The 20,481-nt window shown below is 41.9% G+C and overlaps 1 protein-coding gene across 6 annotated transcripts in view; it reads right to left on the reverse strand.

Annotated features, from left to right (window-relative positions):
• ptprz1a (protein tyrosine phosphatase receptor type Z1a) overlaps nt 1–20,481 on the reverse strand; it is a 143,552-nt gene that overhangs the window by 14,215 nt on the left and 108,856 nt on the right. For 4 of the 6 annotated variants that reach the window (XM_084364659.1, XM_084364658.1, XM_084364660.1 and 1 more), the window contains 8 exons: nt 19,248–19,398; nt 16,611–16,795; nt 16,260–16,386; nt 13,736–13,776; nt 10,784–13,151; nt 6,299–6,437; nt 2,076–2,164; nt 755–840 (listed from right to left, as the gene is read on the reverse strand). In XM_084364659.1, coding sequence (XP_084220785.1) covers nt 755–840; nt 2,076–2,164; nt 6,299–6,437; nt 10,784–13,151; nt 13,736–13,776; nt 16,260–16,386; nt 16,611–16,795; nt 19,248–19,398 — 3,186 coding nt within the window. The remainder of the gene's footprint in view (nt 1–754; nt 841–2,075; nt 2,165–6,298; nt 6,438–10,783; nt 13,152–13,735; nt 13,777–16,259; nt 16,387–16,610; nt 16,796–19,247; nt 19,399–20,481) is intronic. The other 2 variants (XM_084364662.1, XM_084364663.1) reach the window with 2 other exon arrangements.

Consider the following 20,481-nt stretch of genomic DNA (forward strand, 5'->3'; position numbering starts at 1 on the left):
CTCAGTATCATTGTGTATAGCACCTTTGCTGTTTGGGTTTAACTGTAGCTTATTTATTTTACTAAATGTATCTAATTTCACAGCACTGACAACATTCACTCCTTTAAAAATGCTTTTATTCCTGCTCGCACGTGTTTTCCTTTTTTATTCTTATGCTTCTGTATTTTTGAGAATATTTACGGATATGAATATTTATAGCTTCAGAATCGACCTGGACAAGATTTTATGTCTTTCTTGATGATGTCTGACTATCATTATGCTACCCCTTCGTGTTTCAGTTGGTTTGCAGCCTCCGTTGTCTTTGTGTTGATTCTTCCTTCAGTGGCACTTCGACAACAAAACAAAGTGGAGCTTCGATTCATTAAGTGACTTCTGCTGCTAGTCGACAGGTAAAAGACACCTGAAACGCTGCTCACGTGAATGAATGAATGAAGGCTCCTCACAAAAAGACGAACCAGGACTGCAACATTCACCTCCAACTATTATTTTACTGTAAGTTATAATTATTATTACTGTTGTTATTATTCACAGTGAGTCTGTCTGAATTATGATCAGAGAATCTTAAATAAATCACATAATGTTGCAGTCAACATCATCACAGCTCATCATGCAGCATGCAGACAACAACGCGATCAGACACGACCCTAACAAACACACACAAACACACACAAACACACACACACACCACTGGTGAGATTTTGACAGATATCATTTGTAAAAATATTCAGTATTTTAGGTCGGGCTGTCTTTGTACCTCAAACTCTCGTTGGAAGCCGCCAGTGTCGTGAAGCTCGGCTACGTGTTTGACAAACTCCTTCACTGGAAAAGCTGTTTCTTTGTCTGGAAGTAAAAAGAAAATAACAATGAAGAGACGAGAAGAAGAAGAAGAAGAAGCAGCAGCAGCAGCAGCAGCAGCAGCGTGAGAAGAGATACTCTGGTCAAATGTGTGTATTCGTGTCTCTGAATATTGATGGATGTGATCCTCTCTCTGCTCTAAGGGCAATTTTTAAATCAAACACTTTTTCTGAGGAAATATTTTTAAAGATGAGGTTAAATTTTCAAAGTAAAGACATTTTCAGAAATCGAGGATATTTCTATTTAAATGGACAAAAGGAAAAAGGACATTTTTAGAGAAAAGAGCACATTCTGGAAAGTGAGGACTATTTAGAAGATGACGCTGTATTTAGAAAGTAAAGACATTTTCAGACATTTCAGATATTTTAGAAATTATGGAACATTTTTCAAATGCTATTATTTACACATAAAAGCTGAAATGTTTCTGACCTCTTTAGGTCACACATGTTGTTTACCCCTCACCTCCTCAAAGAAGTGTTCAAGTGTTTAGTCTCACAGTTTTTAACTTTAAGGTTAATATTAGAGAAAGTGTTACTCCTTTTCTTTCCACATCAGAAGATTTTTTTGTGGATTTTTTCTTTCCCTGAAGCCCCTTGGGGCAAATTCGTAGCTAGCTTGAGCTGACAGTTGTGTCTTTATGGGCCCTCACATTTAAGCACATGTTGTTTTCGGAGGTCTGAACAGCAGCTCCTCTGCAGCCGTAACCCCCCTCACTGTGTTTCTTTGTCTCTTTGAAGAACCCAAATTCCAGCTTTATCCTAACCGACAAATCTTTGTTCAAAAGGGCATATTTGAATCCCACCACTTCCACCATCACAGTGTCAAAGCTTTGCTGCAGATTAGTCTCACATTTGTAAATAAAAATCCATCTAACATCACCAAAAATGCTCATAAATGAAGCCAGCTGCAGCTCCTCCTCAGTCAAGTCTCAAATCAATTTCTCCACATCTAAACTTCAACAAGTTCTGCAGCAGCATTTGCAGCTTCCATTACCTTTAGCTGTTATTGATTTCTGTCTGTGTAGATGTGAATAACACAGAACAATAATAATCACCGCCCACCTCCACCGCCTGCCCTTCAACCCCATCATATATCATATGATCTGGGGAGGGCGAGTGAAGTGGAGACTTTAGCCAGAAGACTGAATCTCCTTGAATACGATTTCAATCTTAATCTTACATTGTGTCGAGTGTTTGCATGCGCGTGTGTGTGTGTGTTACCAGATATTAATTCAGCGGTGGACGGTGCAGGGATGACTCTGGGTGATGAGCTGTCGTCGATGTAGAAGTGAGCCGTCTGAAAACAGGTTCTGAGGACAAAACAGAGAGGGAGAGAGTGAACATCAGAATATATTTTCATTCAAAAATAATCTCTGAACATGAAAAGATCTGTTTGTAATTCAATAAAACACAAAAAAAAAATGTGTAGAGAAATTAGGAATGGTCGATATTTTCAGGCTTCATCACAATCAACAATAATCTGAAATGTCCTCACAAGAACTTCATAGATGCAACAAATGGACGACAAATTATATATATGTACTGTCTAAGTGGGTAAAGACAAACATTAAAACGAGTACAGTCTGTTAAATTCAGAAAATGACTTGACTGTGATGCAGCATTTAAAACCAGGAAAAGACAACACTTATGTGATATCATGAAGTAAAAATATCCAATATCTGCCACAATGACCATATATATCATATATATCGCCCAGTCCAAGGAGGAATAAATGGAAATAAATTATCTATATTTTGGGAAAAACACTACTTAGTGTTTTAGATATACACCAACCATTATAAGCACATACTGAAAACCAACAAATATGTTGGTAATTTAAAATATATTATGTAGAAAAGTCTGAAATCTTAAACAGAAAATACAAATTCTATTAAAAAGAGAGTTTTGTTTGTGTTAAAAGTAAAAAAAAAATATATATCTGCTTCAGCCTGGACTGAGTCACAGACTGCAGGATTCACTGAAAGGCAGAAGATGCTTTTGTTTTCATGCGACTCTGCGTTTGGCCCAGATTTGGGAGAATACACGGTAATCTTCCCAAGAACACAGGAAAAAAGATGTTCTGTTAATCCTTGACAAGTTTTTAAACGGATGAGATGAACCTGCGTTGTCTCGGCCAGAAATGGGCATCAGGGATTATCACCGACAGAAAAAAAAAAAAAAAACAGTAAAAGGGTTGAGCTCAGAGATTATAGACGACGTGTTTTGGAGGAAACTGTTATTCTCTCAGTGAGTCTGAAGAGTGTTTATTCGATGACTTTGATTTGTTCAGCATTGACTTTCATCTTAAACATGTTAATTTCCATCAAATTTCACTGTGTTTCATTTTTACTGTTCCATCAAATATAAGAAAAAATTCTGTTTTCATTCATGTAAAGAGCAAAGAGCAGAACTGGTTCAGAAGACGCAGATGAGTCAATAAAATGTACGAAATCCATATTATTTACTGTTTTGGCACCTTCACAGCAATGCTTACTAATGTGCACTGTCTAGTTAAATAAACAAACAACAACAGGAGTAAACAAATGCATGAATAAACGGCACAAAATGCTACAAATGGCAGAATTGTCACAATTTACATCTGCTGTGACATCAGTTATAATGTGTTGTGGTTGAGATCCTGACCCACCGTGCGTCCTGGAAAGTGACTAAGTTACGTGTTTTGCTAAATGACGTCAGTAAATAAAGGACGCTGTCTGACTCTATCACTCGCGGGGAAGATTGCCGTTTTCTGGGGAAAGTTCACTGAAGTCTCGGTCGGGAGGGCTGATCGTACTGTATCGTGAATTATTGTGTGATTCCCACCCCAAGGTGTTCTTTAGGGCTTTTTGTCCAGAGAGAAAGGGTTTTATAAAGTACAAAAAATAAGGTAAAAAAAACCCTGCTCACCCGGTAACAAATGCAGCTGAGGTGCTTGAGCTGTAAAACATCAAACTAGGACAGAAAAATACACCCGCACACTCAATCTGTGCAAAAATCTGTTAAAACTACAAACAACACATCGCAGTCGCGCATATCCAAAAACCGTTTAAGGCAGGTGTCACACACTGTAGGTCCCTTACATGCAATCTATTGACACATCCGCAGGTAACTTTGAGAGCGTTTTACAAACCACAGACAGGTCATTTGTTTTTAGCTGTCATATATATTCTATCTGTAATGTCTGATGTGTCGCTGCCTGTTGACTTCGTTCAAACAATGCTCCAATTAATGTTTAAATTTCCTCACGGCAACACAAAGTTGGTCTTCTGACAGATGGTGTTTGATGTTTTGAGATTATCGGTCAAAAGATGTAGTTCTGATTCTGCTGCTGTTCATTGGCCAACTTAGTGTTTTTTACTTGTTTATCTACTGAGACTGAAACTACTTAATCTGATTATTGATGTCGGATGTAAGAAGCTCATCTGAATCACTTCAAACTAAAATAGGAAAACAGCTGCTGCTCATTAACAAACACACAGTTAGATATTTTCAACCTTTTTTTCAGCAGTGAACACATTCGCCATCTGTATCCGCTCGATGAAGTTTATTTTCAAAGAGTTCAAATGATCAGAAGTGACGTGTTGAAGTAGTTAAATCTAAAGCCTGAACATCTCCGTCTCTTATTAAAGATTCTTTGTTTGACCTCGTTCATTGATCTTTTTACTGAGAGAAGCATTTCTCTGAGACCACCATAGAAAAACTGATCAGACGCCGTTAGAAACGATTCAGCTACATGCTAATTTGCCGTTCATCTCTCAGCTTGTTGTAAACTTGTAAAGTCGACTGAAATCCCCTCAAACTGCTTGACCTCAAATGCACAGCAGCAGTGTCCAAATGAGCACCGTGTTGTCAGGAGGGAGTGAAAAAGGACACAACACCAGCAGGATTAGTGCAGTTTGGCCTCCCGCCGCTCGCCCTACAAGACGCTGACACGATTCCTTCTGTCCGACATAATCAGGCGGATGTCCTTTTCTATCCCCCGACCCTCTCTGGACGCTCTCAGCTGAGTGGACGCTCGCAGCGCTGCAGCCAAGGTACATCCTTCACAGAGGACTAATCCCCCTGCTCCTCAGATTATTACCAGCTTAGTGGTGCTCAATCTTGGAGATACAACAACAAGCAGAGCGCAAAACAAGAATAATATGTTGAGTCTCCAGCAGTTCAGAAACAGTCAGTGAAAAATACGACTAAAAGTGTTTATACTGAATTTGACAGCGTGTCCTTGATTGGATTTCCGAAGTTGCTTATTTCACGGTCTGAGTGGCCGGCAGGTTTTTTTTTTTTTTACTGGATAGTCAAAGATGCTTTCAGAAAAGGAGAAAAGAAACTTTTGGGTTTTTGCCCGACATACAATAATACAGGAAAAAAACAACTTTTATATAAATAAATTTAAAAAATCTCACACACACTTTTGTTTGCTCCGAATCCAATATTTCATACGTTTCAATGAAAAATGAAAAACAGCATCTCTCAAGGTCAAGAAACCAAAAAAATACTGCTGTCAAAAGCGAGGCTTCATTCAGTCCGCCAGCAGCCGCATCAACAGCACAACACAGGAGGCATTGTTTATGAAGGGGCTGCTGGTGAGCGCGCACACACACACACACACACACACACACACACACACACACACACACACACACACACACACACACACACACACACACACACTCGACACAATGTAAGATCAAGATTGAGCTCGTATTCAAGGAGATTCGGTCTTCTGGCTAAAGTCTCCACTTCACTCGCCCTCCCCAGATCATATGATATATGATGGGGTTGAAGGGCAGGCGGTGGAGGTGGGCGGTGATTATTATTGTTCTGTGTTATTCACATCTACACAGACAGAAATCAATAACAGCTAAAGGTAATGGAAGCTGCAAATGTTGTTGCAGAACTTATTGAAGTTTAGATGTGGAGAAATTGATTTGAGACTTGACTGAGGAGGAGCTGCAGCTGGCTACATTTATGAGCATTTTTTGGTGATGTTAGATGGATTTTTATTTATAAATGTGAGACTAATCTGCAGAAAAGTTTTGACACTGTGACGGTGGAAGTGGTGGGATGCAAATATGCCCTTTTGAACATAGATTTGTCGGTTAGGATAAAGCTGGAATTTGGGTTCTTCGAAGAGACAAAGAAACACAGTGAGGGGGGTTATGGCTGCAGACCACGCCTCCAAAAAACAACATATCTTGTGGTGGTTGTTAGACAAACAAACAAACAAATCCCTCAAAAATCTGTACAAGTATAAAGGAGAAATAATCCCAGTAAGGCGCTTGAACTACACCTATACCCGTCTATCTACATGTACAGCGTGGAGAAAGTTACAGTGCACGTAGCATCTGTAAAAATTTTGTTCACAGGTGAATCTGAGGCATCTTTCACCAGGTATTGATCCCCCCCCCTCTAAATGCAGCTTCAGATACACCAGCAGCACTGACCTCCAGTAGACGAGGATGCTGATGAGGACGATCAGGCCGAAGACGGTGAGGGTAGAGATGACAGCCAGGGGAACCACAGCCTTCCTCTCTCTTTCCCTAATCGAACCAACTCTCGACTCGTGGCTGCTGTTACTGGCGTCTGAAGAGGACAGAAGAGGACAACATTAAAGCTGCTGCAGGGTGAGAAAGAAGTCATCTGTTGCATTCTGGAGGTTTACTATCAGCTTACTGTGCTTCTCAGAGGAGAGAGTCAACTGACCAGTTTAACTGTCTCTGGATCAGACACCTAGCGAGATTTCTATATGACCTCCCAGATTAATATTAGTCTTAAAAGAGCTTCCTATGAATAAATGCACCATGTTTAGACAAGTTTACATAAACATTCATAGTATCAGGCCACATTGCTAATAAATGTAGATACATGTCCTCATTCAGCTTGACATGTGACAACCAAACACCAAAACGTATGCGACGCTACACGACGACCTAAGATGACTCAGGTTTAATTCAACCATGAGCTCATTCCTGCCTCCAGAGCAGCTTGACCTCCTTGAACTGTCTGAAGAACTAAAACTCCAACGTTCTCAGATGTTTAACAACTCCTTCAGAGAGAAACATGAAACCTATTCACAGGCCAAACGCGATGCACCACGTTTTATATTCATCCACCTACGGCACAAACACTACACTAACCACATTCGAACCACCGGCCGAACCACTTGAAAGAGACGTAGAAACGTACACAGGCTCATGATCAAAAGTCCATCACAGATCAAACGACAACACATTCATCAAACCGGAGTCAATCAAGCAGCAAAGCTTCGACTTGAATTATGGGAAAAGAAAACCTGACGGCTGACCTCGCTGAGCCGCTGAATCCTTCCTTTATCATCTGATAAACAGTGACGAAAACACTCGTATGGATGAGGATTTCTAAAGCTGAAGGTCAGGGAACATTTCGTTTCTTAGTTTAGGTTGGTTTATTCACACATGTGGTCAGAGTCGGATCTAACACAACTCAGAGTATGCACAGAACAAAAGATCCAAATTTTATTTATTTATTTGTGACGTGTTCACTGATAAACAGCCCTACGCACTACAAGACCACTGATGTGAGTCATAGGCTATACACCATATTGAAATGTCTCCAAAACGTGCCGGATCACTTTCACATCACATGTTTATAAGCTGACTTAAATGTCGGGAGGTGGCGTTAGAGGAGACAAGACTGCCAAGCCAGTGACCGCAGTGTGAGTCTGTGTTTCAGCCTCTGTAAATGGGAAACCACTGGATATTTAAGGAGACCTCGGGACAATTTCCTTCCATGTTTGTGGCGACAAAAACGTGTATTTTTTAAAAGGGACTCGGGCCATCGTCAGCCGTGTTTGTGGCAACAAAACTGGGTGTTGTTAACGTGACTTAGGGACAAATTCCAGACGTGTTTGTGGCCAACGAAACAACAGCAATTCAGCCATGTGTCTTTTGACCGAAACAGGTATATTAAGCCAAAACATGATGGTTTCCTAACCCTAACCGAGGGGTTTTTGTTGCTAAATCTAACCAGAGTATAAGCACAGCGTTGTGGCGATGCACACAACACTACTGAGGAATATGTCACCAAGGAAAAAAGCTTCAAATCTCACACACAGATCGTAGTTGAAGAGAACTGTAGTACAACCAGGACGGATTTGGATTTAATTTGCAAAAGCGTATCTGGAGGGCCAGTACATACTGTAATAATATTATAGATGAAAGAAAAGGTGTCAGAAAAAGTGAGAAACCATTCAGTGAAAACTACAACTGGATCATTTGAGGTGGATTAGGTTCATAAGTCACGAGAGCCAAATGCCCGACCCACTGTGGTCAGTTTTCTGCAGTTGAAGGACAAACTTACTATTCTGGATAAAGCTGAAAACTTAAATGAGGCATTCCCTCAAACTGTCTGGCAAAGAAGGCAGGACGAGAGACAGAGAGAGGTGAAACTGAACCAGCTACCCAAAACCCGCCACAACAAAGGAAGGCCAACACTCAGAGTTTGTCCCATTAGCCTCCAGTAAACGGCATTCACACAGCACTTTGATTACTTAACCACTTCAAATAAGCTCACTGGGCTTTCTGCCTCTCTCTACACTGTATTGTCATCTTTGTGTATTCGTACAAGCAAATGTTGAGGTTGTGACTCCTGATAAGCCTTTAGGACCTTTGTAGCTCATCCCAAACACATATAAAATGGATTAAGCCTTGAATACTACCAAATCAGAAAAGTATATTAAAGAAGTATACAGTGGATCTAAAAGTTGCTACGGAATGATCATGACAATAAAAAATACAAAACATTAAATGTGATTATTCGAGGTCAGCACACAAAAACCACCTATCAATAGATAAACCTTGACTGGGAGGCTGTTTGTCAGAACTTACCTCTTCGGCACAATCTGACTCAGTTCAGCCGTGAATGGCTGGGTCTGCCCTGTTGACTAGTTCATTGAGAGCCTGTTGTGCGCCTTCTACTCTGTGCACCCTCAGAGGAAAACCCATTCATTCAATCATCCAACCAACACATCTTTGTCTGCCTCTCAAAAACTCTGCACACGCTGCTGATGATAATGGGCGAGGAAAAGAAAAAAGGCCGGGACAGGAGATGGAAAAGGTTATTCGTTTTTTCGATGCAAAGACTGAAGACACAAAGTGACTCAAAGAAGATCTGATGAGAATTAGGGACACAAAAAAAATTCCCACTGAAAAGATTTTAAATCAAATGATGAAGTTATAAAATTAAGGATGAAGATGGATTTCTGTTAGTGCAGATCTGGCTGTCAGAAGGTCACAGGCGCAGATGTGGAAATACACCGAGCGGGAAGGATCGTACTTTAAAGAACCACATCAGTGTTTTAGGCCAAAATAATACCGTCAGCTCGTGGACCGATTTCTGACCTTTCAAGCAGCCGTTGGTTTCCGTTTGTTTCCGAAAGAAGTCTCGTCAATTTTATTCGTATATCCCAAAACCACATATCAGAAAATATAAAACATATGCCTGCCTTTATCCGTATATCATTGATTCAGATAAATGTAAGAGACTTGAAACTTGCTGCAGGTAGATTACTGCCATCACTCCCTTTACTTTCCATTTGTTTAAGTTCAGTCCCTGTCATGTTGTAATGTTGCACACAATTTAAAAAAAAACCTCTGCTTATTGAGCTCCAACGACGAAGCGTGCAGCATTCACGAGCTCTGTCGCTGGAAAATCAAAACTTTAGGACCAAAAATAACAGAAATATATAAAATAAGAAAAAATCTTAGTACTTCTTGAATGTAAATTAAATGTCCTTGAATACACAAACTCAAAGAGCTTTCAAACAAAGTATAACAATGTAAGTTACTACACAAAACTGCAGCAAGATTTGAGTCTCTGGAAGTAGATTTTTATAGCATGATTTATCGTAAAGGATGCATGACTTTTTTGTTAATGAGGGACAATTTAAAACCCTAATTATATTTATAAGCTACATAAATTGTTCTACTTAATGAGGATTGAGGACTGAAGTTGTTTGATGTTTTGAGACTGTATACAGTGCAGTGTAGTCAAAGACAGACGGCTATAGGGTGTGATGGTGTTTGAACCAGTTGAAGCTTTGAAGAGCTTTGCTGCGCTCTGGTGGCCGTTACAGGAAACATCTGGGAAGAGAAGACCTCTGTGTTTAACATTAAAATGAGGATTTGGGACATTATTCTATGTACGATAGTCTTTAAAGGATTTCAACGCTGAGTAAGGCACTGTGGATCGCTGTCGGGATCATTGCTCACTTCTGTTTTACGATCTCCTTACATTTGTACTTTTGTAAAATCAGTCTGTATACACTTATATCGTTTTTTGTTTATTCCTTATGATGTGCGCTCTCTTATTTAACATTCAAATAACATTATTTCAAAATGATATTGTTTAAAATTGGCGTATTTGTTGTTTTTGGTTTTAAAATGTATTGTTTTAGTTCATTGATGTCATTCTAGACAATTAAGGTTATTAAACTGTTAAAAATCTTGCCTCCATTACATATTTTTTAGTGGTGACTATTACCTGTTATTACCACTGGAGAGGCATCTTTTTTTTTTACCTTTGGATTATAATGTATTAATTCAGCTCAGATTGTCCAGGGTGTCTCGACCAGACTCTCATAACGCATGCTGGCAGCCCTTCACAACAACCCTGAAGCGAATACGTGGTTGAGAACGTGGGTGGGTGACCGATATTAAGTTTCAAATGATGATGAAGTGATGGCGCGTTTATCGAAGTTACTGGATCCTGTTGGGTGACGTTTTACCTTGCATGCATGAATGTTCCCATATAAAAATGAAAAAAATGAAATGTAGTTTTGTTGTTGAGAGATGGTAGATTAGTCATCGTTATGGTGTCCAGAACTCTTCCCGATCCCTTGGCATTTTGCAGGTGTAATGCAGATTTTTTGCCCCCTCGGACGGCTTTTTTACCTGCGACTGGTTCCTCTTCCTCCGACTCTCTTTCTGTGCGCTCGGGGATACTGAAGTCAGAGGACGTCTCGTTGTCGTACAGGCCTTCACCTTGCCCTGAGCCGCTCTCCTCCTCCCCCCCGCCCAGCGACAAGGGTGAAGCCGTGGTTACCGCAGGAAAGGTCGGCGTCGCTGTGTCTCCTACCTCCGAGGTGACGGCGCTACCGCTCTCGCTTTCAAAATAGAATGCCGAGGAGTGTTCGTCCACATCATCAGGGGTTTGGCCGGACTCAGAGGTCGTAGACGGGGGGCTGGTGTTAGTGATTTTGGTTGAATAAGGGAACGCGCTCTCTCCAGAGGCCGAGGTTTGAACCCTGTCCCACTCCTGATCTATGCCTTCCTGGGAGTCAGGGAACAGGGCCGACCCAGAGGCACTGCTGCTAGTGTCTAATGCCTGTCCCTCTGGGGTGGGGGTGAAGGGGGAGGCTGAGGGTGAGGAAGGGAGGGCAGAGGTTTGTAGGGCGGAGTTCCCGTCTGATGCCGAGAACCAGGGATCCCTGACGCCAGACGCTGTGGCTGCAACAGAAATGGGCAGGTCACTATAGGTGACTTGGAGAAGGTGGGAGTGTGAAGAGGATGACGAGGGAGAAATAGCGCTATGGTCTAAAGACAGACCATCAGAACCCGCTACAGACAGAGAGCGCAGAGGGCTGTCAATACCAACACCAGAGACTGAAGGGAAGCCAACGCTAGAGTACAGCTCTAAGCTAGCAGAGTCCCAGGCTGAGGACGGCAGGGGTACATGAGGAGAGGCATGCAACCAGGGCGAGGACACGGACGGCTCCAGAGAACAGCCGCACATGGGGTCCACGTCACTAGCTAACGGAAACCCATCACCGCTGACCTCTGGGAGAAAAGATTCTAATCTGCTCCCCGTGGCATACCTTGAGTCCTCAAACCCACCTGAAAAAGACCGGGATAAGCCCGGAGTTGTGCCGGAAAGGGTGAAGTCACTAGAGAGGAGAACTGAAGGCTGGAGGGTGGGGCTGAGAGACAGAGAGACTGTTGAAAATGACGGATCCCAGGAAGATTCGGACGGCTCGGCGGCGACTGTGGTGCCAGACGGATCCGGCACCGTTTGGAGAGGAGGGGTATCGCTAAATAGTGAGGGGTCACCTGAGGAGACCGATGAAGACGAAGACCCAGACAACAAATCACCATCGCTATCATTATCATTGAACGTGACACCGGGGGAGACAGGGCTAGTCTCCCAACCAGACAGAGGGAGTGAGGGGTGAGGGGGGTGAGGCAGAGTGGAGGCAGGGAGCGTGAGGGTTGAAGGAGAAGCTGGGTCTTTGCTAGACAGCGGCGGTGCGGTAGCGACATGCTGGGCGTCTGATGCGGAGGCAGACAACACAGGCCAAGACGAGGAGGGAGGGTCATGCAGGCAGGTGGAGGGGGCGGCGCCGGGGTCCGCAGTGTCACACAGAGGGGAGGAGGCGAAGGAGGAGGAGGAGGAGGAAGAGGAGGGGAGGACAAAGGGGCGCTCACCGTTGGACAGCGGCTGTGTGGTCTGCAAGAGAACACCACTAAACCGAACAGAGGCCGTGGTAGATGAAAAATTGGGCATGCTGGGCCTTGTGGGCCTACGTGGAGCAGCTGCACTTGATGATGAAGGTGTGGAGGTCGAACTTTCAGCCTGGATCCCTGGAAGACCTCCAGCGGACACACCTCCATCCGTAGTGGTGTCTTCATTCATGGGGCGCGCCAGGCCTCGGTCTGTCTCGGCCCGGACGAAGGATGATGATGTTGTTGTGCTGCTCATGTCGCTGGTACGAGATCTCGATGTGGTTGTGGTGGTGCTGAAGGAAGAAATGCTTTTACCACCTTTTGTCTTCGTACTGGTGAATGTAGCAGCGGTCGTACTGACACCACCTTTCGTTTTTTCAGAGGATTCCTTTGGACTGATGCCTCTGAGAACACCATCTGGCTTTGGAGTGGAGTGTAAAGTAGTGGCGGTGGTGGTGGAAGTGAAAGCTCCCTTGCTTGTTGTTGTTGTAAAATAAATGGGAGCAATGCCACTAAAGTCAGCACTTCCTCTGGTTTCTGGTGACAGGGCGACCTCCGGTGGCCGTGTGGAGGTACTGTGGCGTGCTGTCTCTTCAGAATGGCCATGGGCTTGACCAGAGTGGGTGGATCTGGCCGAGAGAACCGGATCTGTGGTAGTTTTCCTCTGCACAGATTCTGTTGTTGTGCTTCTGATGCCAGGTAGAGGTAAAAGAGGTAATCCAGAAGTCGTGGTCCTCGGTGTGGTTGTAGGAATCCAGGCCTGATCGTAATCTTCTGTTTGGACTGGTTCACTCCAAGACAGATTGGGGTCATAGTTGTCCTGTTGGTGAGAGAAAGGATGATAGACAGAGATCAATAACAGGGATTATTTGAACTACACTAGATGTTCTGTGTATGGTATTGAACATGACATCAAATATAACGCCAATAAGTTTATTAATATGTTGAACAAACAAGGAAAATGTCCTGTCTTCAAATAATACTCTTGAGGTCAGTAATAAGGGGAAATATCTTGACAGTTTTATTACAGATATAATTTCACTTCTTACATCTTTTGTGTAGTTTCGTCTCACTACGTCTGCCGTGCGTGACATGTATTGATGGGTTGAAATCAGTCTTGTGATGTTGGGAAGGCGGCGTGTGATGACACCAAATAAAAATAATCAATAATTCCACTCAGATGCATCAAACTAAAGTAATGAGCCTGACTTTTCTTACTCCTGCTGCACTAAAGCGGCGCTTCAATCACTAATGCTAGCGGGGTACCTACGGTGTCAAACTTTGAAGCATAGGGCCACTGACCAGGCTGCTGGATTTGAAGTACTGTGAGTGAGAACAGGCTGCAGGAGTCAACAATTAAACAACGGCATGTTGTGTTTGAAGAAATGTGGAAGGTTTTCTTACCTCAATGTTAAATTCATCTGAATCTGGATCCAGTGCATTTTCTGGAAACAAAAAAAAAAGGCACAGGTTGCATCATTAGTTAGCAACTCAACATCAAAGTAACTCCTCACTACTTTGATCTTTACGTTTCTCTGAGTTGTATTTATGTTGCTGTTAATTTCCTGAGGCAAAAACAAATGCTAAAAAGCAGAAACATGACAAAGGGTAAAACAACTTGAAAACAGTTTCATGAGAACATCACAGAGAGGAAAAGGCAAAACCCTAGGACGCTGTGTTTCTGGATGATTTTAGAAAAGAGTAACACTTTGATCAGTTTTGTTATATTAAACCTTAAAAACCTGATAATGAAATCTAAATGTGTGTGAAATGAAAAATGGAAGAGAGGAAAAGGTTGAACACACCACCTCAAGCGGTATGTTGGCTTTATGATGGTGACAAACACTTGCATGCAACACATCACACACATCTGGACTTTCATGCATGGATTCCCCCAAAGACACAAGCAAACACAGAAAACCCTGAACAAAAAGCATTTGCAATTAATCATTTCTCTGTTTCATCCGTCTTGAAAAAACCAGACGAGCCAAGAAAATTAATTTGAACCGACAACTCTCAGCTGCTTTCCTCTGATTGTCAAAACGTTTTGGTGTTTGAACTCCACCCGTCTGCCAGCTGAGAGGGATAAAACAAACTCACTTTGCAAATTGCAAATGCCACAAATGTTGACCGAGCTCAGACGCACAGCACACAGCGGGCATGTCAGGGGGGCAGGTGGTGGCGTGGCTCTTACCTGTCTGAGGCTAAGTCACACATCATGGAGACCAGATCAAACTGGTTTGTGAAGCATGAGGTGAGGTTTTACAAGTTTAATGAACTGGGTTTGAGGGAGATGACTCAGGGTTTGACGCAAAAAGGGTGGAAGTGGCTAAAAAACTAACTTTAATTAACAACGGAAGTGATATTTCATGACGATCCCGAATGGAATCAAAGATGACAGGAAAAACATTCAATTTGGAGATTAAATTATTAGGTGATTGAAAAATCACCAGAAAATTAATTGATTATACCTATTATGATAACAATTTCAGTTGCTAAACTTCTACGGCTTCAAAACTGCAAAGATTTGCATGTTTTTCTTTATGTCAGCATAAAATAACATTACATTGTTATTATAAAACGGAACAACAGTTGCACAATTCGTACGCTCAGCTGAGATGGGAACATAAAAACATTTATGTGTCAAGTAAACCGTCACCCATTCATGCAAGCTGACACTGAAATAGGATGCAGGGGATGTTTTTCTTTGTAACAAGACACATTAGTTTATTTAATATAAAGTTCAGTTGAAATACAAAGTTACTATGATTATCATTCCAATCCATGTTACACAAAATGCTTCTGCACACATGCAAACATTTCTCTTACTGTGACAGGCAGAAGGACAGACGCCACACAATGAAAACAAAACAAAGATGGCGACTTTGTCTTCCCATGTGACACGGAGGGACACAATAATGACCCCTTGACCCCACACCAAGCATGTTCTTTCATCTTAGAAATATATAGAGAGAGCAAGTTTGAAAAGTAAACAGACAAGCTTCTGAAACAGTTTAAAACAGAAAAAGACAAAGAACAGAAATGCATGTGTGTGTGTGTGTGTGTGTGATTAAAATCCTCACAAAATATTAACCCCAGAGTGAAAAATAGGGAGGGTGAAGAGTGAAATAAAGAGGAAGAAAAACAAAAAAAGAAATGTCTGTTGTCTCATTCAGAGTTCAGAGGGAGGATGAGTGGGAGGATGGAAGTGCTTCTAAAAGAACAGAAATGTGGCTGGTGATAAAAAATACGTCCAGAAAAACATATTTTTCACTTTCGGTATCAGCTGGTATCAACAGCTTCCCATCGCTTCCATTCGTTGTGCTAAGCTAGGCTTAACCAGTCCGCTCTGACGGACGCACAGAGACTTTTTCCTTTAAATTCAACTCTTCATTTTTCCACCGATGACATAAAGATTGTCAGTTTAGGTGCTAAGTTAAAAGCTTTGGTTATTTATCATTACTCTTTAATGTGGCAGCCCATCTACGATAAGAAAAGGAAAAGAAGTTAAGAGTGCAGTGCATAAAAAGTCAGCTGTTAATTAAGTAAACATCATTTTGAGATATTTAATCAAAATTATGACAATTTAAGTCAAAATGAAAATGCCATCATCTTGATAATTTTGACTTAAAGTCACAAGATTGCTATCTCAAATGTGTTTTTTTTAATTTTTAAAAAGGTCATAACTTACACTTTCAACTTTCTTTTTTTCTTGTCGTCACTGGGCTTCCATAGAGAAGTTAGTCTTCCTCTACTCTTTATCACTTTTAAAAGTTTTACTGCCAGGCTCTAAGAAGCCAGAGGAATAGTTTAAGGTATTTGAGTCTTAATTAAAAAAAAGGACACATTAAATTGCAGCTGAATGAAAAATATCTGTACAGTTCATCTGCCGAACTCTATGCTCGGTCTCGGGCACGGTCGCTCTTACCGGGGTCGTCGATGGGCATGACGACCGTCAGCAGGTCGCTCACACGTCCGTACAGACCGTTGGTGCAGACCGCCACCACCTGGACCGTGTAGCTGGTGTTGGCTAGTAGATCGTCGAGTATCGCCCCCTGGTGGAGGGAGAAGGCATCACATCAGCTTTGAAGCATCACAGCGATGAAGCATAATATATATAATTTACATCACTATCAACAAACATGAAAATGATTCCTTCAGTTTGAGTTGCTGGATCGGGACCTCCAGGTTGGCTGGTTGGCAGTTTTGGATGGTAAATTCATTACAGACTTCTTTAAGTGAATCATTCCTGATATCATGAACTTGTTAACTCTCTCACCACATCCTGGTCTCCGTCGGTCAGGTATACAACGGGGGCAGCGCTTTCTACGTTGGCCAGTCGGTAGGTGACGGAGTATTTCTCGATGCTGGCGTCGTAGACCGCCCGAGGACGCTCCCACGTCACCAGCAGGCTGGTGAGGTTGTGTGGCGACGCCTGGATGTTTTCCGGCTCTGAACTGCACACTGACAGAAGAAGAAGAACTTTTTTTTTTTATAAAGGCTTTGGTTAGAGATACTTTACACAAAAACATAAGTAGAAGCCTACAGATGAGAAGCTCCTTCGCTAACGGCTCCAGATCTGGTTTCAATTTGTGAAAACGGGCCTGTTTTCATAGATTTATATTGTTCCTTCCTGTGTTTTTAAGAGTCCTCTCTGATTCTGGGTCAGAGTTGAGATTAGAGCAGCAGAGCTAATGCAGATGACAGACACTGTGTGGATTAACACAGATTAAAAGAGGTTGTGGATCGATGACAATAAACAGGAGAATGCTCCATCTACCCAAACACTGACACACTTCCTCCTCACTGGCTTTAACCTCTGACTGGACCTTTATCCTCTTTGACAGATCAAAGTGAAAACGTCACATCATGTGTCGGAGCTGCTGCGCTGACAAAACTGTGGTGAACAAATGCAACAACACATGGACACATGTGTAGACTGATTTTTAAAGCAATCAGAGACGTGTGGTCACCGACCAGGAAAATACTAACAGTGACAGAGCTTAGTTCAAGAAGAGGAAGCTGACATCTGTTTCTGTCCAGCTTCAACCACTAGAGGGCAGCGTGAGCCAGGAGAACATCATCGGAGCATTTAGTCCAGTTCAAAAGTTTATAACACTGTGGTTCATCTCTGACACCTGAGTCAATTTGAGTGAAGGTCTGACAGAAATCAAATCATCTGGACTAAATAACTTCACTTGGTCCTCAGACACAGACTCACAAACAAAAAGTGCATGAGAGGGATTCATATTGTAGTCTACACACAGATCCCTCTCAAGTATGTCAAATAGGGCAGCTTTGGTCTCTACCTACCCCTCTAGGGTCAGTTATGCATGTGCAGGGCTCCACGGTCTAATTAGCAAAAATAAATCTGCAACGTCTGATTAGAATTTCAAAATAAAGCTTGCCGAAAAACATTTCAAAATATGAGTATTGGACTGCTAACGTGGATCGATTTAGCCAGCAAAACTACTTGGTTTAAGGATGGTTTGGGCTGAAGTAAGTACATACATTTGGTTGTGTAAGTTAAAAAAGTTTATTTTTATTACACACAGGGCTCCAACTCAGGTTTCCTGGGTGGAAACAAGGAACATAAACAACAAAACATCACCAAATCTTGCTTTGGTGCCAGACTGTGGTGACAGCTGACTCATCATGACTGATTTTTTATTTTTATTTTATTTTCTTTAAAATCAACATGTAGTTCGTCCCTTGGTTTCGTTTGGGAAAGGCTCCTGTTCGCAGTATAATTTGAGTCTCATCAGTGACATCTGGTTGGACCTGCCCCGTTTGGTTACAATATTATCAGCCCTGTCGATCATTTGGGGAAAAAATCCAGTGTTAATCTACTCTCTGAAGGGTTTTTCATTTTCTGGAGGCATTTCCTCTTCAGAAGTTGTACAATATATGTACAACTTATGTTGGGCTTCAGTGTGTTTCTCCATGCATCTCCCACTGATGTTAAAACAGCTGGCAACACGGATCGAGAGCAGGCTGAACACCCAGCTGCACTTTTGATGAAATAACTGTAGTTCTTCAATATCTTCTACTTGATTGCTCTTCTACTTTCGTTTTTTTTTTTTATTTAGCTCTGAACAATAAAGTCAAAGAGACACGTTGTGCACAACAAAGTTCCTAATTACTATGTAACTAAATCAATACTCAATACCATTTTCTGTTGCTGGCAAAATAAAATGAAGCTGGTGTTTTCCCCTGAGGATAAGCTAGATCAGAGGTTTTTAAACTTCTGTTCTCATGTTTTGTTGTTTTAAATATAGAAATCAGGGATATTCCACATTAAATCTGATAACTCTTGAAAATGTGTATTGAATTGTATTTACTGGACCTCGTCCAACACTGAGTCATGATCCTCTGGCCAATAATGTCAGAACAAGCCCTTCCAAAAACCACAGATCAATGCTACTTCGTAACTAGTTATCGAATAAAACCACCGAGCGGCGTAAAAAATCGATGGTTAACCGGGCTGACCTCCCGTCATCGTCACTGAGATTAAATTTGGGTCACTGGAGTTCTATTCTTGTCGCTCCGTCATTTTTTCCCATCACTTGATCCACTTGTCTTTGTTCCATTTAGACCTTATTTAATTAGCATTAACATGGGATTGTTCATACGAGGGGTCACACTAAGGTCTAGCACCAGACAGGTGAGATGTTGTATCAATAAGGAATATAAATGTGTCGGCCTACAGTAGACACTCATAAGACTGACTGTCAGAATAAAAGCTTTTCAAAGCAGGATTTATAAGGCGTCTTAGTAATGTAATTCAAAATAACACACCACGAGATATGAGATACAGTGAACAGTGAATAAAAATAAACGTACTTCAGACGTAGCTGAATACATAAATATAAAAGCATAATAATACAGAAAAAAAAGTGTGATTTTGGACTCGTACCTGGTGTGAGGACCTCCTCGGTGCCGGTGTAGGAGGAGAACACCTGACCCATGAACTGCTCCTGCTGCTCCCTGTAGTTGTTCTGCAGGTAGTCCATCAGCATCACGTATCCGGCCTGCTGCATCGTCATCACCTCGCAGAACATCTCCAGCTGCAACACAAGAGACACAACAACACAATCACCAAACAAAGTCAGCAGTTAAGATCAATTCAACCCAAAGAGTAAACAGTTTGTCTGAGGAATTAATGTACAATTAGTTCTTCAAATGTCTGATTTTTTCCAAAGAATATTCAGTTTATGAAGATAAAAAAAACAGCAAAGCAGCGAATCCTCACAGTGGAGAAGCTGAGTGTGTATTTTTGATTGATAGATTTGATTAAAAAAATGTACTGTGAATCAAAACTTTTGTCAAATATTTTCTCTAAATTCACTAAATTGAACGTATTAGTTGACGATCTTCTTCTATAAACTTTCACAACGATACGCTGAAGAGTAATTATCTTTATTTTTCTAATCATGCAAATCTGAAAATGTATCACATGGAAGAAAACTTTCCAAACACAAATGTTTTGATACAATCTGATAAAAACACACAAACTCTGAATGTGTTCAGCACGACAATAAGGAGTAAATCATCCACAACACACAGCAGCATTTCTCTGAGCGGTCTGGAAGTGAACGGGCGTGAAGGGGCCATGAATCATGCTGGAACCGTCCTGCTGGCTGCCTCCGTACCTGTCCAGGTGAGTCACTCCCCTTTGGATACACAACACTCTGACTCACACAGACTCCATGCTGCAGCACAGCCTCGCTGAGAGCCCATTAGAGCCATTTGCGGTTGTTAAAGTCGTGACTTTAAACTATTAGCTCTGGCAGCTCGACAGGAGCTGGAATGTCAACCAAGCTGAGACACGTCACAGAGGTCCTGGAGAGGTCCTGGAGAAGTCCTGGAAGGCCTGAAACAGCCTGTGTACGTGCTGCAGTGGATACGACAGTACTCTATTTTTACACAATGTAAAAATACTTTATACAAGTAAAAGTCCTGCATTCAGTAACCCGCTGATGTACAAGTACAGAAGTATTATGAGCTCAATTATAGTTTTGAAAGTGAAAGTGCTGATATGTGGGCGCCCCGGTAGCTCAGTTGGTAGAGCAGGTGCAGAGGCTCGGTCCTCGCTGCAGTGGCCCAGGGTTCAAGTCTGACTGTCAATCATCCCATTTCCTGTCATCTCT

This window comes from Pagrus pagrus (assembly GCF_965226575.1).
Source record: "Pagrus pagrus genome assembly, chromosome: 10".
In the NCBI taxonomy this organism is placed as follows: Eukaryota; Metazoa; Chordata; class Actinopteri; order Spariformes; family Sparidae; genus Pagrus; species Pagrus pagrus.